Source organism: Nomascus leucogenys, chromosome 22a (genome assembly GCF_006542625.1).
Source record: "Nomascus leucogenys isolate Asia chromosome 22a, Asia_NLE_v1, whole genome shotgun sequence".
NCBI lineage: Eukaryota > Metazoa > Chordata > Mammalia > Primates > Hylobatidae > Nomascus > Nomascus leucogenys.
Window position 1 is genome coordinate 17,070,732 of NC_044402.1, and position 17,614 is coordinate 17,088,345.

At 35.2% G+C, this 17,614-nt stretch overlaps 1 protein-coding gene across 12 annotated transcripts in view; it reads left to right on the forward strand.

Annotated features, from left to right (window-relative positions):
• EML5 (EMAP like 5) overlaps nt 1–17,614 on the forward strand; it is a 179,354-nt gene that overhangs the window by 68,450 nt on the left and 93,290 nt on the right. For all 12 annotated transcript variants that reach the window (XM_003260857.4, XM_030803912.1, XM_030803910.1 and 9 more), the window contains exons 11-15: nt 6,458–6,625; nt 7,288–7,394; nt 7,897–8,015; nt 10,252–10,438; nt 16,238–16,343. In XM_003260857.4, the coding sequence (XP_003260905.2) occupies nt 6,458–6,625; nt 7,288–7,394; nt 7,897–8,015; nt 10,252–10,438; nt 16,238–16,343 (687 nt within the window). The remainder of the gene's footprint in view (nt 1–6,457; nt 6,626–7,287; nt 7,395–7,896; nt 8,016–10,251; nt 10,439–16,237; nt 16,344–17,614) is intronic.

A 17,614-nucleotide genomic window follows, 5' to 3' on the forward strand; every position in this document is an offset into this window, starting at 1 on the left:
TCCTGTGATCTCACGCACTTCTCCTTCATGCTACCCTGTGAAGTGGGTGCCTTGCTTCCCCTTCACCTTCTGCCATGATTGTAAGTTTCCTGAGGCCTCCCCAGCCATGCTGAACTGTGAGTCAATTAAATCTTTTTCCTTTATAAATTACTCAGCCTTGGGCAGTTCTTTATAGCAGTTTGAAAATGGACTAATACATGGTCTTATCATTTGGTTATTTTCTACATGTTTTATATATCACCTCTTTTTCTTGGATCTCTTCTAAAATGATATGAATCATTCTGTTCATAGACCTGGGATAATTAAATAAAATGTTAGGTATCATTTGTTTATTCCATGCCTATTTCCTAAAGTATTTGAGTCAGCTCATAACAAGTCCATAAGTACTAAATAACTATACAAATAGAGAATCAGTATCAGGGGAAATATAAATATAAATACCATATTCAAACTAGATAAAGAAAATGACAGTAGTCAAACATCAAATTTGATTCTGAGCTTCGTGGAAACCAAAAATAAAGCAGTGCACAAAATAGTTTTCATTCTACATTTTTAAAAAAAGCAACTGACTCCTCTAGCAAATCAAAATTTCTTTGGAAAATTTTCGAGGAACTTTCCTGTGGTATGGGACTTTATATTAGATGTAGTGAATGTGTATTCCTAGAGCATCAACATCTGCAACAGATGCAGTAGTGATTTTCACCTGGCTTGTTGATACAAGCTGTTGGGCAAACATTAAAAATGTAGCTTAGTAAAGGTGATTTTTGGAAACAGCTAAAATAGTTTGATTCATATATATAATCTGCTGATGTCAAACTTAAGGGCTCAATTTTTCCAGAAGCCCAGGCTGGTATTTCTGTTGTGCCTCTAAGGTAAAGTGATGAGTTTAAGATCTTGCCAGCTTGGCCAGGCGCGGTGGCTCACACCTGTAATCCCAGCACTTTGGGAAGCTGAGGTGGGCGGATCACGAGGTCAGAAAATTGAGACCATCCTGGCTAACACTGTGAAACCCTGTCTCTACTAAAAAATAGAAAAAATTTAGCCGGGCGTAGTGGCGGGCGCCTGTAGTCCCAGCTACTGGGGAGGCTGAGGCAGGAAAATGGTGTGAACCTGGGAGGCAGAGCTTGCAGTGAGCCGAGATTGCACTGCTGCACTCCAGCCTGGGGGACAGAGCGAGACTACATCTCAAAAAAAAAAAAAAAAAAAGATCTTGCTGGCTTGCCATGTTATTGATTCCTGCCTGTGAGATGTCAGCTTCCTAGGTGCATGTGAAGATATTTCACTAAGTATGTTAATAAAGGTGTGTTAGTCTGTTTTCACAGTGCTATAAAGAACTTCCTGACACTGGGTAGTTTATTTTTAAAAAATGAGGTTTAATTAACTCACAGTTCCTCATGGCTGGGGAGGCCTCAGGTAACTTACAGTCATGGCAGAAGGTGAAGGGGAAGCAAGGCACAACTTACATGGCATCAGGAGAGAGAGTGGGAACAATGGGGGGAACTGCTGAACACTTTTAAACTGTCAGATCTCGTGAGAACTCACTCACTGTCACGAAAACAGCATGGGGGAAACTGCCCCCATGATTCAGTCACCTCCCACCAGGTCCCTCCTTCAACATACGAGGATTACGATTCGAGATGAGATTTAGGTGGGGACACAGAGCCAAACCATATCAAAAGGCTGGCTAAATATCTAACAATTAAAGTACCCTATTTCTGAGTCCCACCACGTAGCCAGGACATGAGAGTCACCATGCACAACAAATTTTAAGATGATACTTGGCCTGGTTATAAAGTGTGAGATTCAGTAATAGTCATGATTATCTTACTCTTAGACATTGCTCCTACTTATTGTTTCACATACTGACCTCTATGCAAAAACAAAAATGCTTTAATCTTCTGAGTTTTCTTAGTCAAGTGGATAGGATTTATTGATTATTTTTATCATTTGCAAGAGAGAAGTCAATATTATTGCACAATAATTTTATTTCATTTATAAAATGTGTAGTAGTTCTTTGAACTGCTGTGTGAATATTTTACCAAAGCCTAAGAAAATTAGTCTTGTCTAAGAGATTATTCACTCCTTCAAGGACATAAGTATAAATTGCTTCTCTTTTTTGTTTCCCTTTTGTTAGATTTTTTGTTAGTAATTTATTTTCTAGTAAGGATGATTTTTATTTCTAGGCACTTGTGAGTCAGCTTGAGATTGTAGCTAGGTAAGTGGGAAAGACAGAATACGACTACTGCATTTTTAATGGCTTAATATAAGTATTTTAAGATTTTATGTTTTGCAGACCACTTGGGCCAAAAAGATTATGTATTAATTGAATTCACATAATTACATACCTTGAAGTTGGCAGTATTACTAGAAATATTCTCTTTCTTTTAGATTAATTATTAAGTTGCATTGCTAGTCCAACTTAGAAAAATGTAGCTGATGTATTAATATATTTTAGATATCCATTCAGGTAATAGTCATTAGGTGACTTCGTAGAAGTGCAGCATTTACAAAATGTGGATTTTAAATAATAGAAGTAGTTTATGTTATAGAATCATTGTAATTGAAACACAAAATATATGAAGTTAGCTCGAAGAGAGAATGATCATATGAATCACATATACCCTACATACTGCACTTTAATTTCAGCCCAAAGCATTCCACCCCTCTTCATATTTTTTTCTTCATTATCATCCTCTTTTTCTCTAGTTTCACCTGCTCTTGACCATAATCTCTCTGAAAGAATCCAGGACTCTTCCTAGGCAGCAGCATAGGGGCTGTGGTGGACGGTGAGCAGGTCAGGGTCAGGGAGAATGGAGAGGTGTGGGCAGAGTTACGTTAGCCCATCACCTCCATCACTGTTAATAATGGCCAAGACCCCCTCTGTACTTCTTGTTGACAAATGAAAATTTATATTTGGAGAAAATATCATTTAGATTCCAGGAAATTCATAGGAAAAACCAAATATCTAACAAAGAAAAATTTATAACAGGGACTTATTCAGTGCTATTTTCCATATTGTTGCAGGTAGCTTTAATGCCTTTTTTTTCACTGCTGCAAAATATTGTGTTGTAAGTATATGCTGCAATTTATGCATTTATTCTCCTGTCATTGGACATTTGGGTCATTTCCCATCTTTTGATATTAAATGCAGGTTTCTCAAAGGAGTGAAATAACTAGGAGTGAAATTTCTGGGTCATGGAGAATGTGAACGTTATAAGAAAATACCTAAATATTTTCCAAAGTGGTTATCCAGTTTTACAAAGCCTGTTGATTCAGCACTTGATATTGCTATACTTTCTAACTTTTGCAAATCCAGTTAGTGTAAATGATGTCACATCGAGGTCTTAATTTCCATTTGTCTGACTACAAATGAGGTTAACCATCTTTTAAAATATGTTTTGGTCTTCTGTGTTTTCTCCTCTGTCAAACATGGGTTCATATCTCTTTCCTCTTTTTCTATTGGGTTATTTCTTTTATTGATCTTTAAGAATTACTTTGTATACTCTAATACAAATGCTTTGTAATTTTTATAGTTTGCAAATATCTTTTCCCAGTTTTTGGCTTGCCTTTTTATTTTCTTAATGATGTGTTTTCTTGGCCAGTTCTTAATTTCAGTGTAGTCAAGTCTATTTCTCTTTCTTTTCTTATAGGTAGTGTAGTTTTGTATATTAAGAAATTCTTACTTTTACTGGGGTCAGAAAGATATTTTCATATATTTATATATTCCCATATCTAGAAGTTTAATATCATTAAAACAGTTAAATTGAAAAAATCTTTTGTCATATTGATATAATATATTAAAAATATTTAGTTCATATTACCCTTGTGTGAAAATACACATTAAAACACATTAGAAAAGAAATGGAGTCATTGAAACACAAATATTTTAGTATATTTCTTTATCTTTACCAAGAATTTTCATCCTCTTTTAAATTAGGAAGCTTCTATGATCATTATAGCTTGTGTTGATAAATTTTTTTCTCTGAGATATTTGTACTAATTTATGATACACTGTTTAGGCCTTAACTATTCTTATTACTGAATCATTTTTTATCATAGTTTTCATAATCAAAGGGTACCTTGTGAGCATATAATCCAATTTACATTTAAAAATGAGAAAATGGAGTCCAAAAGAGGTTTGGTGGAATGCGCAAACTTCCGTGCTATTAAATGGTCAAACTGATGCTCAAGCACTAGTCTTTTTATTTCAATTCTAATATTCTTTAAGCTACATAAAACTTTTGCCCTCTTCTGTGCATTATAGGGGTTGGAATCATGTTCATGCCCTCTCAGTTTCCTTTACTACTCTTTCCTCCATTACAGTCTAGCATTCCAACTCAAATGTCCAAGCAGAGGAAGAGGAAATGTAATCTTTCCTTTTCCTTTCTTTTTCTCTTTCTTCAAATATCTAATGAGTGTTTGCTATATACCAGGCACCAGGGATATATATTAAACAAGACACCACTGCTGTCTTCAAAGAGCTTGTAGGTTTATTGGAGGAGTTAACAAGTAAATAGACTATTACATTTCAGTGTTATATAAGTATCATCACAAGGGGTAATCACAGAGAATTCTGGAAGCATGTAACTTGGTCTTGGTGAGTCAAGGTCACTTCATGAAAAATATGATATCTAGGTTCACTTTTAAGATACCCATTTATCAGAACGAGTTATTAAAAATTAAACTGGTTATTAAAAATTATTAATACAGGCCCATTGACTAAAAATAACTGGTTTCTCTTAGACTTATTTTACAACTTTCTTGTTTAGCTGCCTTAGTTTATCCAAGAGGGTCTTTGAGAAGTCTCAAAGAAAAGTTTGGAAGGGACTTACAGGATTATTTGTACCGCTCTCTATCACTCAGTATAGGCAGAGTAGATGCTGAGATAACTCTTTAATTTGTCCTAACATAACAAATTAGTAGATCTTAGAACTTGGAATTTTATTTGTTGGAATTTCTGGCTTTAACTTTTCAGACTTTCTGATGTCTAAGAGTGCTTAAGGATTGCATCAAAGGTAGTAGTAGTAGCCAAAGCCCTCTTGACAGGCAAGTAATGCATTCCTATATAAGAGCCCTTACCTCATAGGACTTTGCTGGGCTGAACTATGTGAAGTTAAATTAGTGACTTAGATTAAGCTACATAAAAAATTTATTCCTAAAATAACAGTATTACTATTAAGCAGCAGTAAATTATAACTTTAGATGAGTTTTGATTCTATCTTATGCATTAATTATGATAGTTATCTTAAATTAATGACTAAGATGAAAGTTTTTCTCCAGAATTTCATTGATGGGGCTTTGACATCCTCATATACAAGTCTTCTATAACTTAATATAAAATGTTTAAAACAATATCAAAATGAAGCTAAGCATCATTGTATCATGTGTACTTTAATAAGAATATCTATATAATGCCACATACCAGGAGGAGGAGATAGAGAATATATTCTAAAAATATATTCCTGTCAGATGTAGTGGCTCATGCCTGTAATCCTGACACTTTGGGAGGCTAAGGCAGGAGGATCGCTTGAGCCCAGGAGTTCAAGATGAGCCTGGGCAACATAGCAAGACCCTGTCTCTGCCATAAATAAATAAATAAATAAATAAATAAATAAATAAATAAAATATATCCCTATTATCACATAGATTTTTAAGAAACCCACAAAGTTAAATGATTCCTTTATTCTTGGAGAAACTGGGTGTATACCACCGTAGCCAAATGATACAGCTTAACATCTCTAATGATAGAACTGACCATATCCCCTGAAATGACATATCCAAAAGGATACAACATTGCCCATACCCAAAACACATCACCTGAGTCTCATCATGAGGAGGCATTAGACAAAACCCAAATTGAAAGATATTTTTAAAAATATCTGGATTTTTAAAATGATTATAAAGGACATTGTTGGAACAACTGGGCATATTTGACTTTGATTAATATGATGCATTACAATGATTGACTTTTTAATGTCGAACCAAACTTTCATTCCTGGCATAAATCTCATTTGATTATGTTGTTTAATCCTTTTTGTATGTTGCTGAATTCATTTTGCTAATATTTTGTTGATGACTTAAGTGTTAAAAGGATCCTCTGGCTGCTTGGGTTGAGAATAATGGGGGTAAGGTCGAGTTGATTAGTCCTTTGAATTTCACTTAAGCCCAAAGGCCTCAGGCCAAAATATTCAAATGTTTTAATATAAAAACAGTTGATCCCTGGGTTTTTCTCAGAGTGGTAAGATAATGCCTCACAGCCTTTGTGGTTCCTTGTGAATCAGCAGAGGAGATATTTGCATTCCTTGATACAGATTCATTCGTTCAATTTTTGAGTCAGCATTTTTCCCATTTGTTTATAATTCAGATAGAAGGATGATACAGTGGTTCATGTATAAAAATTGTTTGAAATGGTATTTTGTTTAGCATTTATCAATTTAAAGATATATTTTTATTATAGGGGCCAAGTTTAGAAAATATATTGGCCATTCAGCTCACGTAACTAATGTCAGATGGTCACATGATTATCAGTGGGTTATTTCTATTGGTGGAGCAGATCACTCTGTCTTTCAGTGGAAATTTATTCCTGAAAGAAAACTGAAAGATGCTCTTCACATAGCACCCCAAGGTGAGTAGTATACATTACCTAAACAGTTTCCCTGTCAAATAATTCTTCAGTAACCCCCAAATAACAATTTTATATTAAAGTATAATCTGGCCTCATAAGTAAACAGTATATTTTGTTATTAGTAGAAATTTCAAGTTAAAATATTCTATATGTTTAAAGTTAGATGTCACAGAGTGTGGAATACAAAGTAATTTTGATTGCGCTTTAATCTATCAAATAATGAGTGAAGAAACAGTTATATTAATAGCAAAACAAACAATATATCCTCTGAGAGATGGGTATCTAGATTTTGTAAATGCTTTTATTGACAAAAATTATCTAATGTCAATTCATCTGTTGCATATAGTATTTTTAGCTATTTTTCATGTTAATTATAGGTTATATTCACTTATATTTGTACAGACATTTAAATTTGATGTAGCGGTCATTGGGGAGCCAGTGAAGGGATTTAAAGGAGCTATTGAGTTTGCAGTGAGTGGAGAGGAAGATAATCTGTAGTACAGTTTACTGACATCTGTGTCACTTGAATAGGTAATTTCATTTGATTGTTTTATGGCTTGTCTCCATGTCAACTGACATAGCTCTTAATCATTAATTTTCCAGTGCTGTTTTGAAAGTGAATCTTCTTTAAACAAGTAACATTTCATTTTTAAAAATTACAGAAAGTCTGGCTGACTCTCATAGTGATGAATCAGATTCAGATCTGTCTGATGTTCCAGAACTGGATTCTGAAATTGAACAAGAGACACAGCTCACCTACCGTCGACAGGTAATTTTCCATATCACATGGTTTTTCTCTAAAAAATCTAATTTCTTCTTTATCTTGCTCCCCGTTAGTCATCTGTTGTTATCTTTTGTGGCTTTAATTTCCCAAGCAATGTATGACTATATTCGCTTTCCCACTGTCAGTGTTAGAGTACACTTGTGTAATTTTTTTTTATATTAAATGCTTGGTATATTAACTATGCTTGCCTTCTATTTGCCTATAGGATTTTGTCATAGTATACTCACATTTATTCCTTTAACAGTATTCTTTTATGAAGTATAAAAATTTCCTGGAACACTAAATATCTATTTGTCAGTGTGATATGTAGAAAATGTGAATTTGTTTTTTCTTTCTGAGGGAGTAAATGTCATGAATTACCTTTTCATTTAAGACTATTATTAAAGCTGTTGTTTTCAGACAATGTCTGAAAGTTATATTGGGAGTATATGAACACCTTTATTAGTATATATTCTAAGAATATTTCTACTTGTATACATCTTTAAAGGTTTACAAAGAAGATCTACCTCAGCTTAAAGAACAATGCAAAGAGAAACAAAAAAGTGCTACTTCTAAAAGAAGAGAGCGGGCTCCAGGAAATAGTATTCGATTACACTTTGTTCACGGGTATAAAACAACTATCTTTCATTTATTTGTTTGAATTTTGGTTCACACTTACTAACTTAACATCTCTAATGACAGAACTGACTGTATCCCCTGAAATGACATATCCGAAAGGATACAACATTGCCCATGGGGAAAACACATCACCTGAATCTAATCATGAGGAGACATTAGACAAAACCAAATTGAAAGATATTTTTTAAAATATCTGGATTTTTAAGATGATTATAAAGGACATTGTTGGGACAACTGGGTATATTTGACTTAGATTAATATATTACATTGTGTGTAATATATCATATTAATGATGTGTGTGCTTTGTGACTTTAAACAAGTCACTTAACCTTTCTGTGTCTCTTTTTTTCTATCTGTAAAATGGAGATAATAGTACTGTGTTAGTCCATTTCACATTGCTATAAAAGAATACCTGAAGCTGGATAATTTATAAGGAAAAGAGGTTTATTTGGCTCAGTGTTCTGCAGGCTGTACAAGCAGGGCACCAGCATCTGCTCAGCTTCTGGTGAAGCCTCAGGAAGCTTTTACTCATGGCAGAAGGCAAAGGGGGAGCAGGTGGGTTACATAGCAAGAGAGAGAGCAAGAAAAAAGGGATCGAAAGGGAAGGGGGTTGCTGGACTCTTTAAGCAATCAGATCTTACATGAACTAATCAAGAGAGAACTCACTCATCACCAAGGGGATGGCACCAAGCCATTCATGAGGGATCTGCCCGCATGACCCAAACACTTCTCACCAGGCCTAATATCCCACACTGGGGATCACATTTCAGCATGGGATTTGGACAGCACAAATATCCGAATCGTATCAAGTACCTACCTTACAAGGTTCTGATGAGGAGTGAATAAGGCAATGCTAGTGGTGACTTACAACATTATGTGGCACATAATAAGCACTATGTAAGTGTTTATTAAATAAAAAAATAAATTTGTCTTATGAAAGTTTCATATGTATGGAAATGGGCCTCTTTAAACAATTAAGTAAAATGTAAGAGATAATTATCTCCCCTCAATATGTCTAATTTGGAATGATATTGTGACTTCTTATTGCATGAGCATTTTTGCCTAAATGTTTTAATTTCACCAAAATACAGGTTCTGGATTCTCTTAGAACATCTGGCAATACAGGTCTCACATTTCAACTTGGCAGAAACAGATTTTCCTATCTGACTCTTTTCTACTATTCACCCTGCATTCATTTTCTTACCTGACTGATAATACTTATCAAGAATTTGAAAAAGAATTTATTTAGTACAAGTATTTTTTCTCCAGTGTTAAAATGGCAGTAGTTTCTATGCAGTTGTATTTTATGAGTTGGGTTTCTTTGAAGTGCAAAGCAAGGTTGCTATAAATAGACTTATATTGACCATTTTAAGATTTGACTACTTTGTCTTGGATGAGTATCATATTTTAAAATTGTTGTTTAAACTTATTTTTGGAATATATGTTGTATTCTCATGGTCCAACAATGTGTATAAAAGGGTACAGTTTGAAAATCTTTCTCCCACCTCTGTCCTCCCAGCCATCATTTCCCCTCTCTGCAGATAGTTACTATTACTTAGTTTTAGAAATACTTATACAACAAATACAAATATATATTCTTTTCTGAACCTTTTACTTATAAAAAGCAATTGTTTTTGTTTTATAGTATACAATTTGAATATTATACTTATGTAAATAGTAGTATACCATACATACTATTCTCTACCTTTTTTTTTTCACTCTATATTATAGCTTAGATTTAGCTATTTGCAGTCCGAGCCGTTCATAAAAGTTTATTGGATCTGAGATGGTGGTATTTTTTTAATTGTTCAGGCTGGGCATGGTGGCTTATACCTGTAATCCCAGCACTTTGGGAGGCCAAGGTGAGTGGAGCTCAGGAGTTTGAGACCAGCCTGGGCAACATGGCAAAACCCCATCTCTACAAAAAATACAAAAATTAGCCAGGCATGGTGGCACACAGCAGTAGTCCCAGCTACTTGGAGGGCTGAGGTGGGAGGATCGTTTGAGCCTAGGTGGTCAAAGTTGCAGGGAACTGCAATCACACCACTGCACTTCAGCCTGAGTGACAGAGCGAGACCCCATCTCTTAAAAAATATTGTTTAGTATCCTGTAAAACTGGAAATTGAATGATTCATCCAAAGGGTACATACTTCTCCCCTGTATATTTTCTATTGATCAGATAAAAGGCCAAAATTAATTATATATGATTTGTTTTCTATATTAGTTACAGAGGTTATGACTGTCGAAGTAATCTGTTTTATACTCAAATTGGTGAAATTGTGTACCATGTGGCAGCAGTGGGTGTCATTTATAATCGACAGCAAAACACACAGCGTTTTTATCTGGGTCATGATGATGATATTCTCTGCCTAACTATTCATCCTTTGAAAGACTACGTGGCAACAGGCCAGGTAGGTTTGAAAGACTGACAATAAGCCAGATAAGCTACACCTTTGTTCGAGTTTAAATAAATTAATCATATATCTCTTTTATGTTCTAGGATATGAAGAGTAAAGAATTCTTTAGAATGGGTTTTATTTTCAGATTATAAATAAAATTTTCCCCAAACGTTTTTCCTACAGTTTTAATTGAAGTTTTTATTGTTTTAATTCATATTATTTTAATTTAAATTTGGAACTCATAGCTCTGGCTTGTTTTATTTCTGTCATATTAGTTTTTTAAATTAGTAAAATTGGCTGGGCACGGTGGCTCACGCTTGTAATCCCAGCACTTTGGGAGGCCGAGGCGGGCGGATTACGAGGTCAGGAGATCGAGACTACGGTGAAACCCCATCTCTACTAAAAAATACAAAAAATTAGCCGGGCGTGGTGGCGGGCGCCTGTAGTCCCAGCTACTTGGAGAGGCTGAGGCAGGAGAATGGCGTGAACCCGGGAGGCAGAGCTTGCAGTGAGCCGAGATTGCGCCACTGCACTCCAGCCTGGGCAACAGAGCAAGACTCCATCTCAAAAAAAAAACAAACAAACAAAAAAAGTAAAATTAGGGAAAACATAAAGACTAGAAATCTGGTTTCTTTAGGTTGAGTTACCTAAAACAGTAAATTATTTAACAAATGTCCTGTGACAAACCAAAGGACTATGTCTCTTTATTTTACAACCATGATAGTAATCTATTCAGGTTTACCAAAGTAGAAAGCACAAATATTGAAATAAACCCTGAGAAAATCTTAACTGATACCTCTCTATATGGATATTCCTAGAGAAGGAAGGGAAGAAATGATGTTTATAGATTCTTCCTATGTGTAAGTACTTTACTAGTATTAATGTATATTTATTTTATTCTCACCTCAACCATGTGAGAGTAAAATTATTTCCTTCAGTCTACAGATGACGAGGTTTCGGTTTGGAGAAATTAAATAATTTGCTTAAGATCAATCAGTTAATAGGTAGTAAAGCCTAAAGCCTTCAGTCTGTCTGACTTTAAACACTATGTAAATATACCTTGTAGCTAGTATATGTGGAAAAGGGATCAACTTGCATCCTCCTATATAGCTTTCCTGAAAGAAGAGAAAACTCCTCCCTTTTTTCTTTCTCCCATTCTTCTTCCTTTCTTTGTGCCTCTCCTTACTTGCTCTTTCTCTCCTTCCTTTCCCTCTCCTTCTTCCTTTCTTTCATTCACTTAAAAACATTCATCAAGCACATTCTATGTACCAAGAAATGTGCTAGGAATATAAAGATAAATAAGACAACTTCTTGCCGTGGTGAAAACTCATATTCTGAGTTGTGATACAGTGTCCTAAGTATAGATCAGAGTTATTTATGACAATACCTTAGCACTATTGATGTTTTGGGGCAGGTAATTATTTGTTGTGGGAGGCTGACCTATAGATTGTAGGATATTTAGCAGCATCCCTGGTCTCAACCCATTAGATGCCAGTAACACCCACTTCCCTGAGTTGTGGCAACCCAAAATGTCTCCAGACAGTGCCCAGATGTCCCTTGGAAGGCAAAATCACCCTGTTTTTAAATGTAGAAATATGCACAAAGCCTGGTAGCAATGTAATGAAGAACTAATGATTAATTTTGCCCAGTAGAATTGAAGAAACCCTCATAGAGATGATGACATTTGAGCTGAGTTGTTTACCTGGCAGAGGGGAAGTTGAGGGAAAGCATTCTAAGTGTATTATAGCATCTGTAAAAGTAGGGCAAAAAAAAAACAAACAAAAACCCAGCTTATTTAAAGAACTATGAGTAACTCACAGTGATCAAATCTTAGAATGCATTATGGACATTAGTTGAGGAACTAATCAGGAGGGTAGTTTAACCAGAGGTTAAAACTACCTGGTTATCCTATATATTAACACAAACTGGGTCTTGGACGCACAGTTGTATTTAATGGTTTACGATCTAACCTTTCCGGTACAGGCACTTTCTGAGAAACCTTTGTCATCATTTGGGACATTTTGTTGTCAGGTTTTTGTGTTTGTTTTTGTGGGTATTTGCCTCATTCCACCTCTGAGTTTTCAGGTAGACAGATGTGATTAAAAACTGTTCTAAGGTGCTTATTGTAGTGGAGTAATGGGTTTGCAGTAATAAGTCATTCTTTTCCACTGAAGGGGAGGGCTTGGGAATCCCTGAGACTAGATAAAGTTAAGTCGTTGGAAGAATTCCTTGATTGGAAATTTTCCCTTTGTGTTTTGATGCTCTGTTTCCTGAAAATAACTCAGGGATGCTCCTGGTTTGTCCACCTACTGCTTTGATTCCTTGGATCCCACCCATTCTTTCACTTTTAAGAAAAAAACAAATAATTGTTGCAGAGATCTCTGTATTTTGCAGCTTCCCTTTTGTAAGAAGCACTTTTCCCAAATGAAACAATTTTAAAAAAAGAAATTTAGGTGAAAAATCTAGAGAGTTTTGTCTTTTGGAGAATTAAATACAAAGAATAACCCCTTGTCAGGAACTGTGATCTTAAGTGGAAATGAAAGAATGTGAAAGAAACTTACCTGGAAAGTCAAGTAACATGACTAATTGTACTATAATTTGGAAATTTTGTTTAATTCAGCAAATGCTTGTTGAGTGCTTCCTATTCAGAAGCATTAAATGTTGTGGGGGAAACACAGAGATAACTCAGACTGGCTGCCACTATTGAGAGCTCACAATGTAGTACAAGAATTGGACAAATTATTCTGTGTGTATATGTATGTGTGTGTGTATATATGAGCGTGTGTGTGTGTGTGTATATATAGATATAATTCACTAAAAATACACTGATTTAGATGTCTTGTGGGCAACTCAGATTCAACATGTCTAAAATGGAGATAAATAAGATTAATCTTCCCTTCCAAACCTGTTCGTCGCTTTATGTTTCCTTCTTAGAACATAGCACTATATTAACTTGGTTGCCTAAGCCTGGAAGTTAATCTTGTTCTTCACCCCTAAAGCTAGTCAGTCCTCAAGTAGCACCCATTCTTTCACCTGAATATATATTTATTCTTTATCTTCAATTTTTTATCTTTAATTTTTCCATATCTCTACTGACAATCAATGCTTCACAATTTCTGAAACATTACTATAGCCATTGGTCTTCTGCTTAAGTTTTTTCCTCTATCCATTTTCCCCATTCACTAGTAATCTTTCTAAAAGTCTTAAAATTCTTCCATATTTATTAGTGTTAATAGCTTGTAGGCTGTCTAAACAGCTGTCTAAATAGCCACAAGCTATAAATGGTAAGAGATAAAAAGGGGAGGTTGGAGAGTCAGACTTGGTTAAATGCAATTCGAGGCATAACATTAATGCAGAGTTGGAAGTTGGCTCCCAATGCAATTCAAGGCATTTAACCAAGTCTGACTCTCCAACTCCCCTTTTTATCTCTTACTATTTGCCTCTTTGTAAACTATTTTCTTGCCTTCCGAGATACATAGAATTTGTCCAACACGTATAATGCTATTTCACGTATTTTACTTAGTTCCTTCGTCTTGGAAAACTCTTCCTCTCCACTTCTATTCAACCTTCCAACTTTATCTAATTTCTGCTCCTTTTAAGACTTAGGCTAGGCCTATCTAAGAACTCTCCCAACCTCTCCCTTCTCCCCTTCATCCCTGAGCGAGATGCCCTAAGTGTACTTTAATAGTACTCAGTATTATACTAAATGCTGTCTATACCTCATGGAATGTGATATTGAAATCCAAGCTTTTCCACTTATTCGCTACTGGCAAATTACCTAACCTCTCTTTACCTTCGTTTCTTCATCCTTTAAAATAAGGATATTTTCTGTTCCTATCTCGTAGAGTTGTTGTGATTGGTACATGAGTCAATGTTCGTAAGGTGCTTAGAACAGTTTCTGGCACATAAATCACTTCTCAGTGAGTGTTAGTCATCATCATAATTTCCAGGTGAGATGTCCAGTAGACAATTAAAAATGTAAGTCTTGGATTCAGAGGAAAAGTAACTGTTCGAGAGAAGGACTTGGGAGGTATTTATTGATTTAACCACTGAAACTATAGAAGTGAGATACCTCAGGGCAAAAATGAAGAATGAGAAGACTGAAGAATTAAAGACCACCTTGGGAGAGGTTTGTATTTAAGTAACAGATGAGGAAATTGAGAAGGAAACTCAGTAGTAGGAGTCAAGGAAGCTGGGGTCTGTGGCTCATGCCTGTAATCCTAGCACTTTCGAAAACTGAGGCGGCAGATCACTTGAGCCCAGGAGTTCAAGACCAGCCTGGACACTTAGTGAAACCCCATCTTTACAAAAAATACAAAAATTAGCCGGGCATGGTGGCACATGCCTGTAGTCCCAGCTACTTGGGAGGTTGAGACAGGAGGATCACTTGAGCCTAGGAGGCGGAGGTCGCAGGGAGCCAACATCATGCCATTTCACTTCAGCAGGGCAACAGGAATGAAACCCTGTCTCAAAAAAAAAAAAAAAAAAAGAAAAAATAAAAAGGAAACCAGAGAACCAGAAGAGAGTAGTACAGTAAAATCATCAAAAGCATCAAATTCTGTAGAAGTTTTTATATAAAAAGAAAACTTAAAAGTTACTGGTACTACTGTATACCCATAAAAAATGTTAAAAGTTTTCTAAAAAGTTACTGGTAATGTTTGGCTGAATAACTTAGTGAAATATTGGCTGATTGCAGTGTTATTTGTTATATCTTTTTATAAAATCAATCTTGGCCGGGTGCGGTAGCTCACACCTGTAATCTCAGCACTTTGGGAGGCCGAGGCAGGCAGATCACCTGAGGTCGGGAGTTTGAGACCAGCCTGACCAACATGGAGAAACCCTGTGTCTACTAAAAATACAAAAAACTAGCCGGGTGTGGTGGCACATGCCTGTAATCCCAGCTACTTGGGAGGCTGAGGTAAGAGAATCGCCTGAACCCAGGAGGCGGAGGTTGTGGTGAGCTGAGATCACGCCATTGCACTCCAGCCTGGGCAACAAGAGTGAAACTCCGTCTCAAAAAAAATAAAAAATAAATAAATCAGTCTCAAAATTAACTATAATTGACAGCTCTATTATTTCAGGAGTTGTCTCTATATACAAAGATATTATATCTCTTTATGCTTATGGTTAAAGAAAGTTATTACTTGAGTCTAGAGGAATAATTAAGAATTGATAGTTTACCTGTGCATTAGTGAACATCATAAACCAAGTTAAAAAATAAGTGACAGAGTGCTGCAGTAAAATTGCCTTTTCAGGTCTGTAGACATGCTTGGTACTTTAACCCCCTCTGAATATTTGTTTACTCCATTATTTTAGTCTAGAATTCTTTATATTCAAGTTCTGTACTTTCTGAAGGCCCGCCTCCAGTACCTTCTCTTCTATGGACTCTTCTCTCCACAGCCTTTTCATGTTCATTAAGCATCTATTAAGAGGTGTTTGTCTTTCATTGATAATGTCCTGTTTTCCCAGTGAGTTTGCAAAAGTTACCTGAATGTCTTATTGCTCATTGTATCTAGCATAGAAACAATAGATATTCAGTAAGCATTTATTGTTTTTATTGATGAAATGTATGATAAAAGTCACATAGTTCTAGTTACATCATTCCTGGAAACACTGAGCCTAGCCTCATTAGCTTTTGAACAAGCATAAGAAAAAAATATCAGTCACTTATATAGTTAGCTTTAAATTTTTATTTAGTAAATTTCTGTGGTAAATAAGTCAAGCTGTAAAAATCTCTTGTTTTATTTCCTTTTAGTAGATATGGAAATAAATAATTGTATGTAATAGCTTCTATAATTATTTCTATTTTAGGTTGGTAGAGATCCCTCAATTCATATATGGGATACAGAGACCATTAAACCATTGTCCATATTAAAGGGCCACCACCAATATGGTGTTAGTGCCGTTGATTTCTCAGGTAAGGCTGTTTGCTGTCTCAGTAAGAATGAACAAAATGCAGAGGCAACACATAGCATTTTAATCTAAGTCAGTGTTACCTAAGCTTGTCATTTAGCTGTGACATTCACAGTTCTTATCAAATGTGTATACTGTTATCCTTATCAAATACTATGAAAGTGTGGATTTGCTAGCTAGTTTATAATTATAACTTAATGAGTATAGTTTTAATACCTATTAAAATTTGCACGTTTCTATTAACATAAAAATGTTTATCTACATAACAACCTAAATTCATCTCAGTTATCACAGGTGGTTTGCATCTCCCACGTTGGGCAGGCACTGATCTCACTTACTGTTTTATAGCCAGAGTAAACTTTGGAAATGTTTAGGGTAAAAGGCTAGCAAAGAAAGAGTTGAGAATTGAAATACTTACTTTAGACATATTTATACAGTGACAATTTTAAACTGTCTTGTAAAAATAATTTCAAATCATATTAGTGCTTTTCTGTTTGTTTAAAAGTTTGACTACTACAGATAGGTCTACGGTGAAAGCTAGGGTGTGAATTGGGAAGAGGGAGGAACTACATTAATAGAGAATTCTATATTAAGAAACAGTGAATTAATGCTTTTGCTGCTCTGACTGAAGTGATAAATTATCCATAGTAGAGTTCAGAGGGAAATATATATACATATTCAAAGAGTTGCTAACAGTTAAGAAACTAGAAAATGAATTGCAAACTTAAGTGAGTCACAAAGAAAAATACTGGAGCAATGAGGAACTAACAGAGCCTTGCAAAGTGTGGTAAAATGGAAAATATTTTCTTGTGGTCTGAGCCTTTACAGCCTATAAACATGCACACCCATAAGATATTCACTGATCATTTGTTGCAGTGATTTGGCTAATATATTCATTATGTATTGCTTGATATGATTGACCTTTACTAAAAGTAGTCATATTAGTGGCAGTATGTTGTAACTTACGTGTTTTTCATTTGATTAACTTTTCATAATTACTCAAAGTTCTTATATTACAGTAAATTTCTTATGGTGAATTTAATTAAAATAAATACTTTCTTCATCCCTTTGTTAGTTTTCCCTTTCCTTCTATTTTTTTAATCTCTTTTTTCCATTTTTCTTTTCTCCCTCCTCCCATCCCAACCTGATGGACAGATAAGGAAAAGGGGGTCAGGTGCGATGAGAGCAGATATATTTAGATTATTTGAGAAACTTTTATTCTCCCTCCCTTATAAATTCTGGTTCTTTTTATAGCTGTATGCATGCCTAACATTT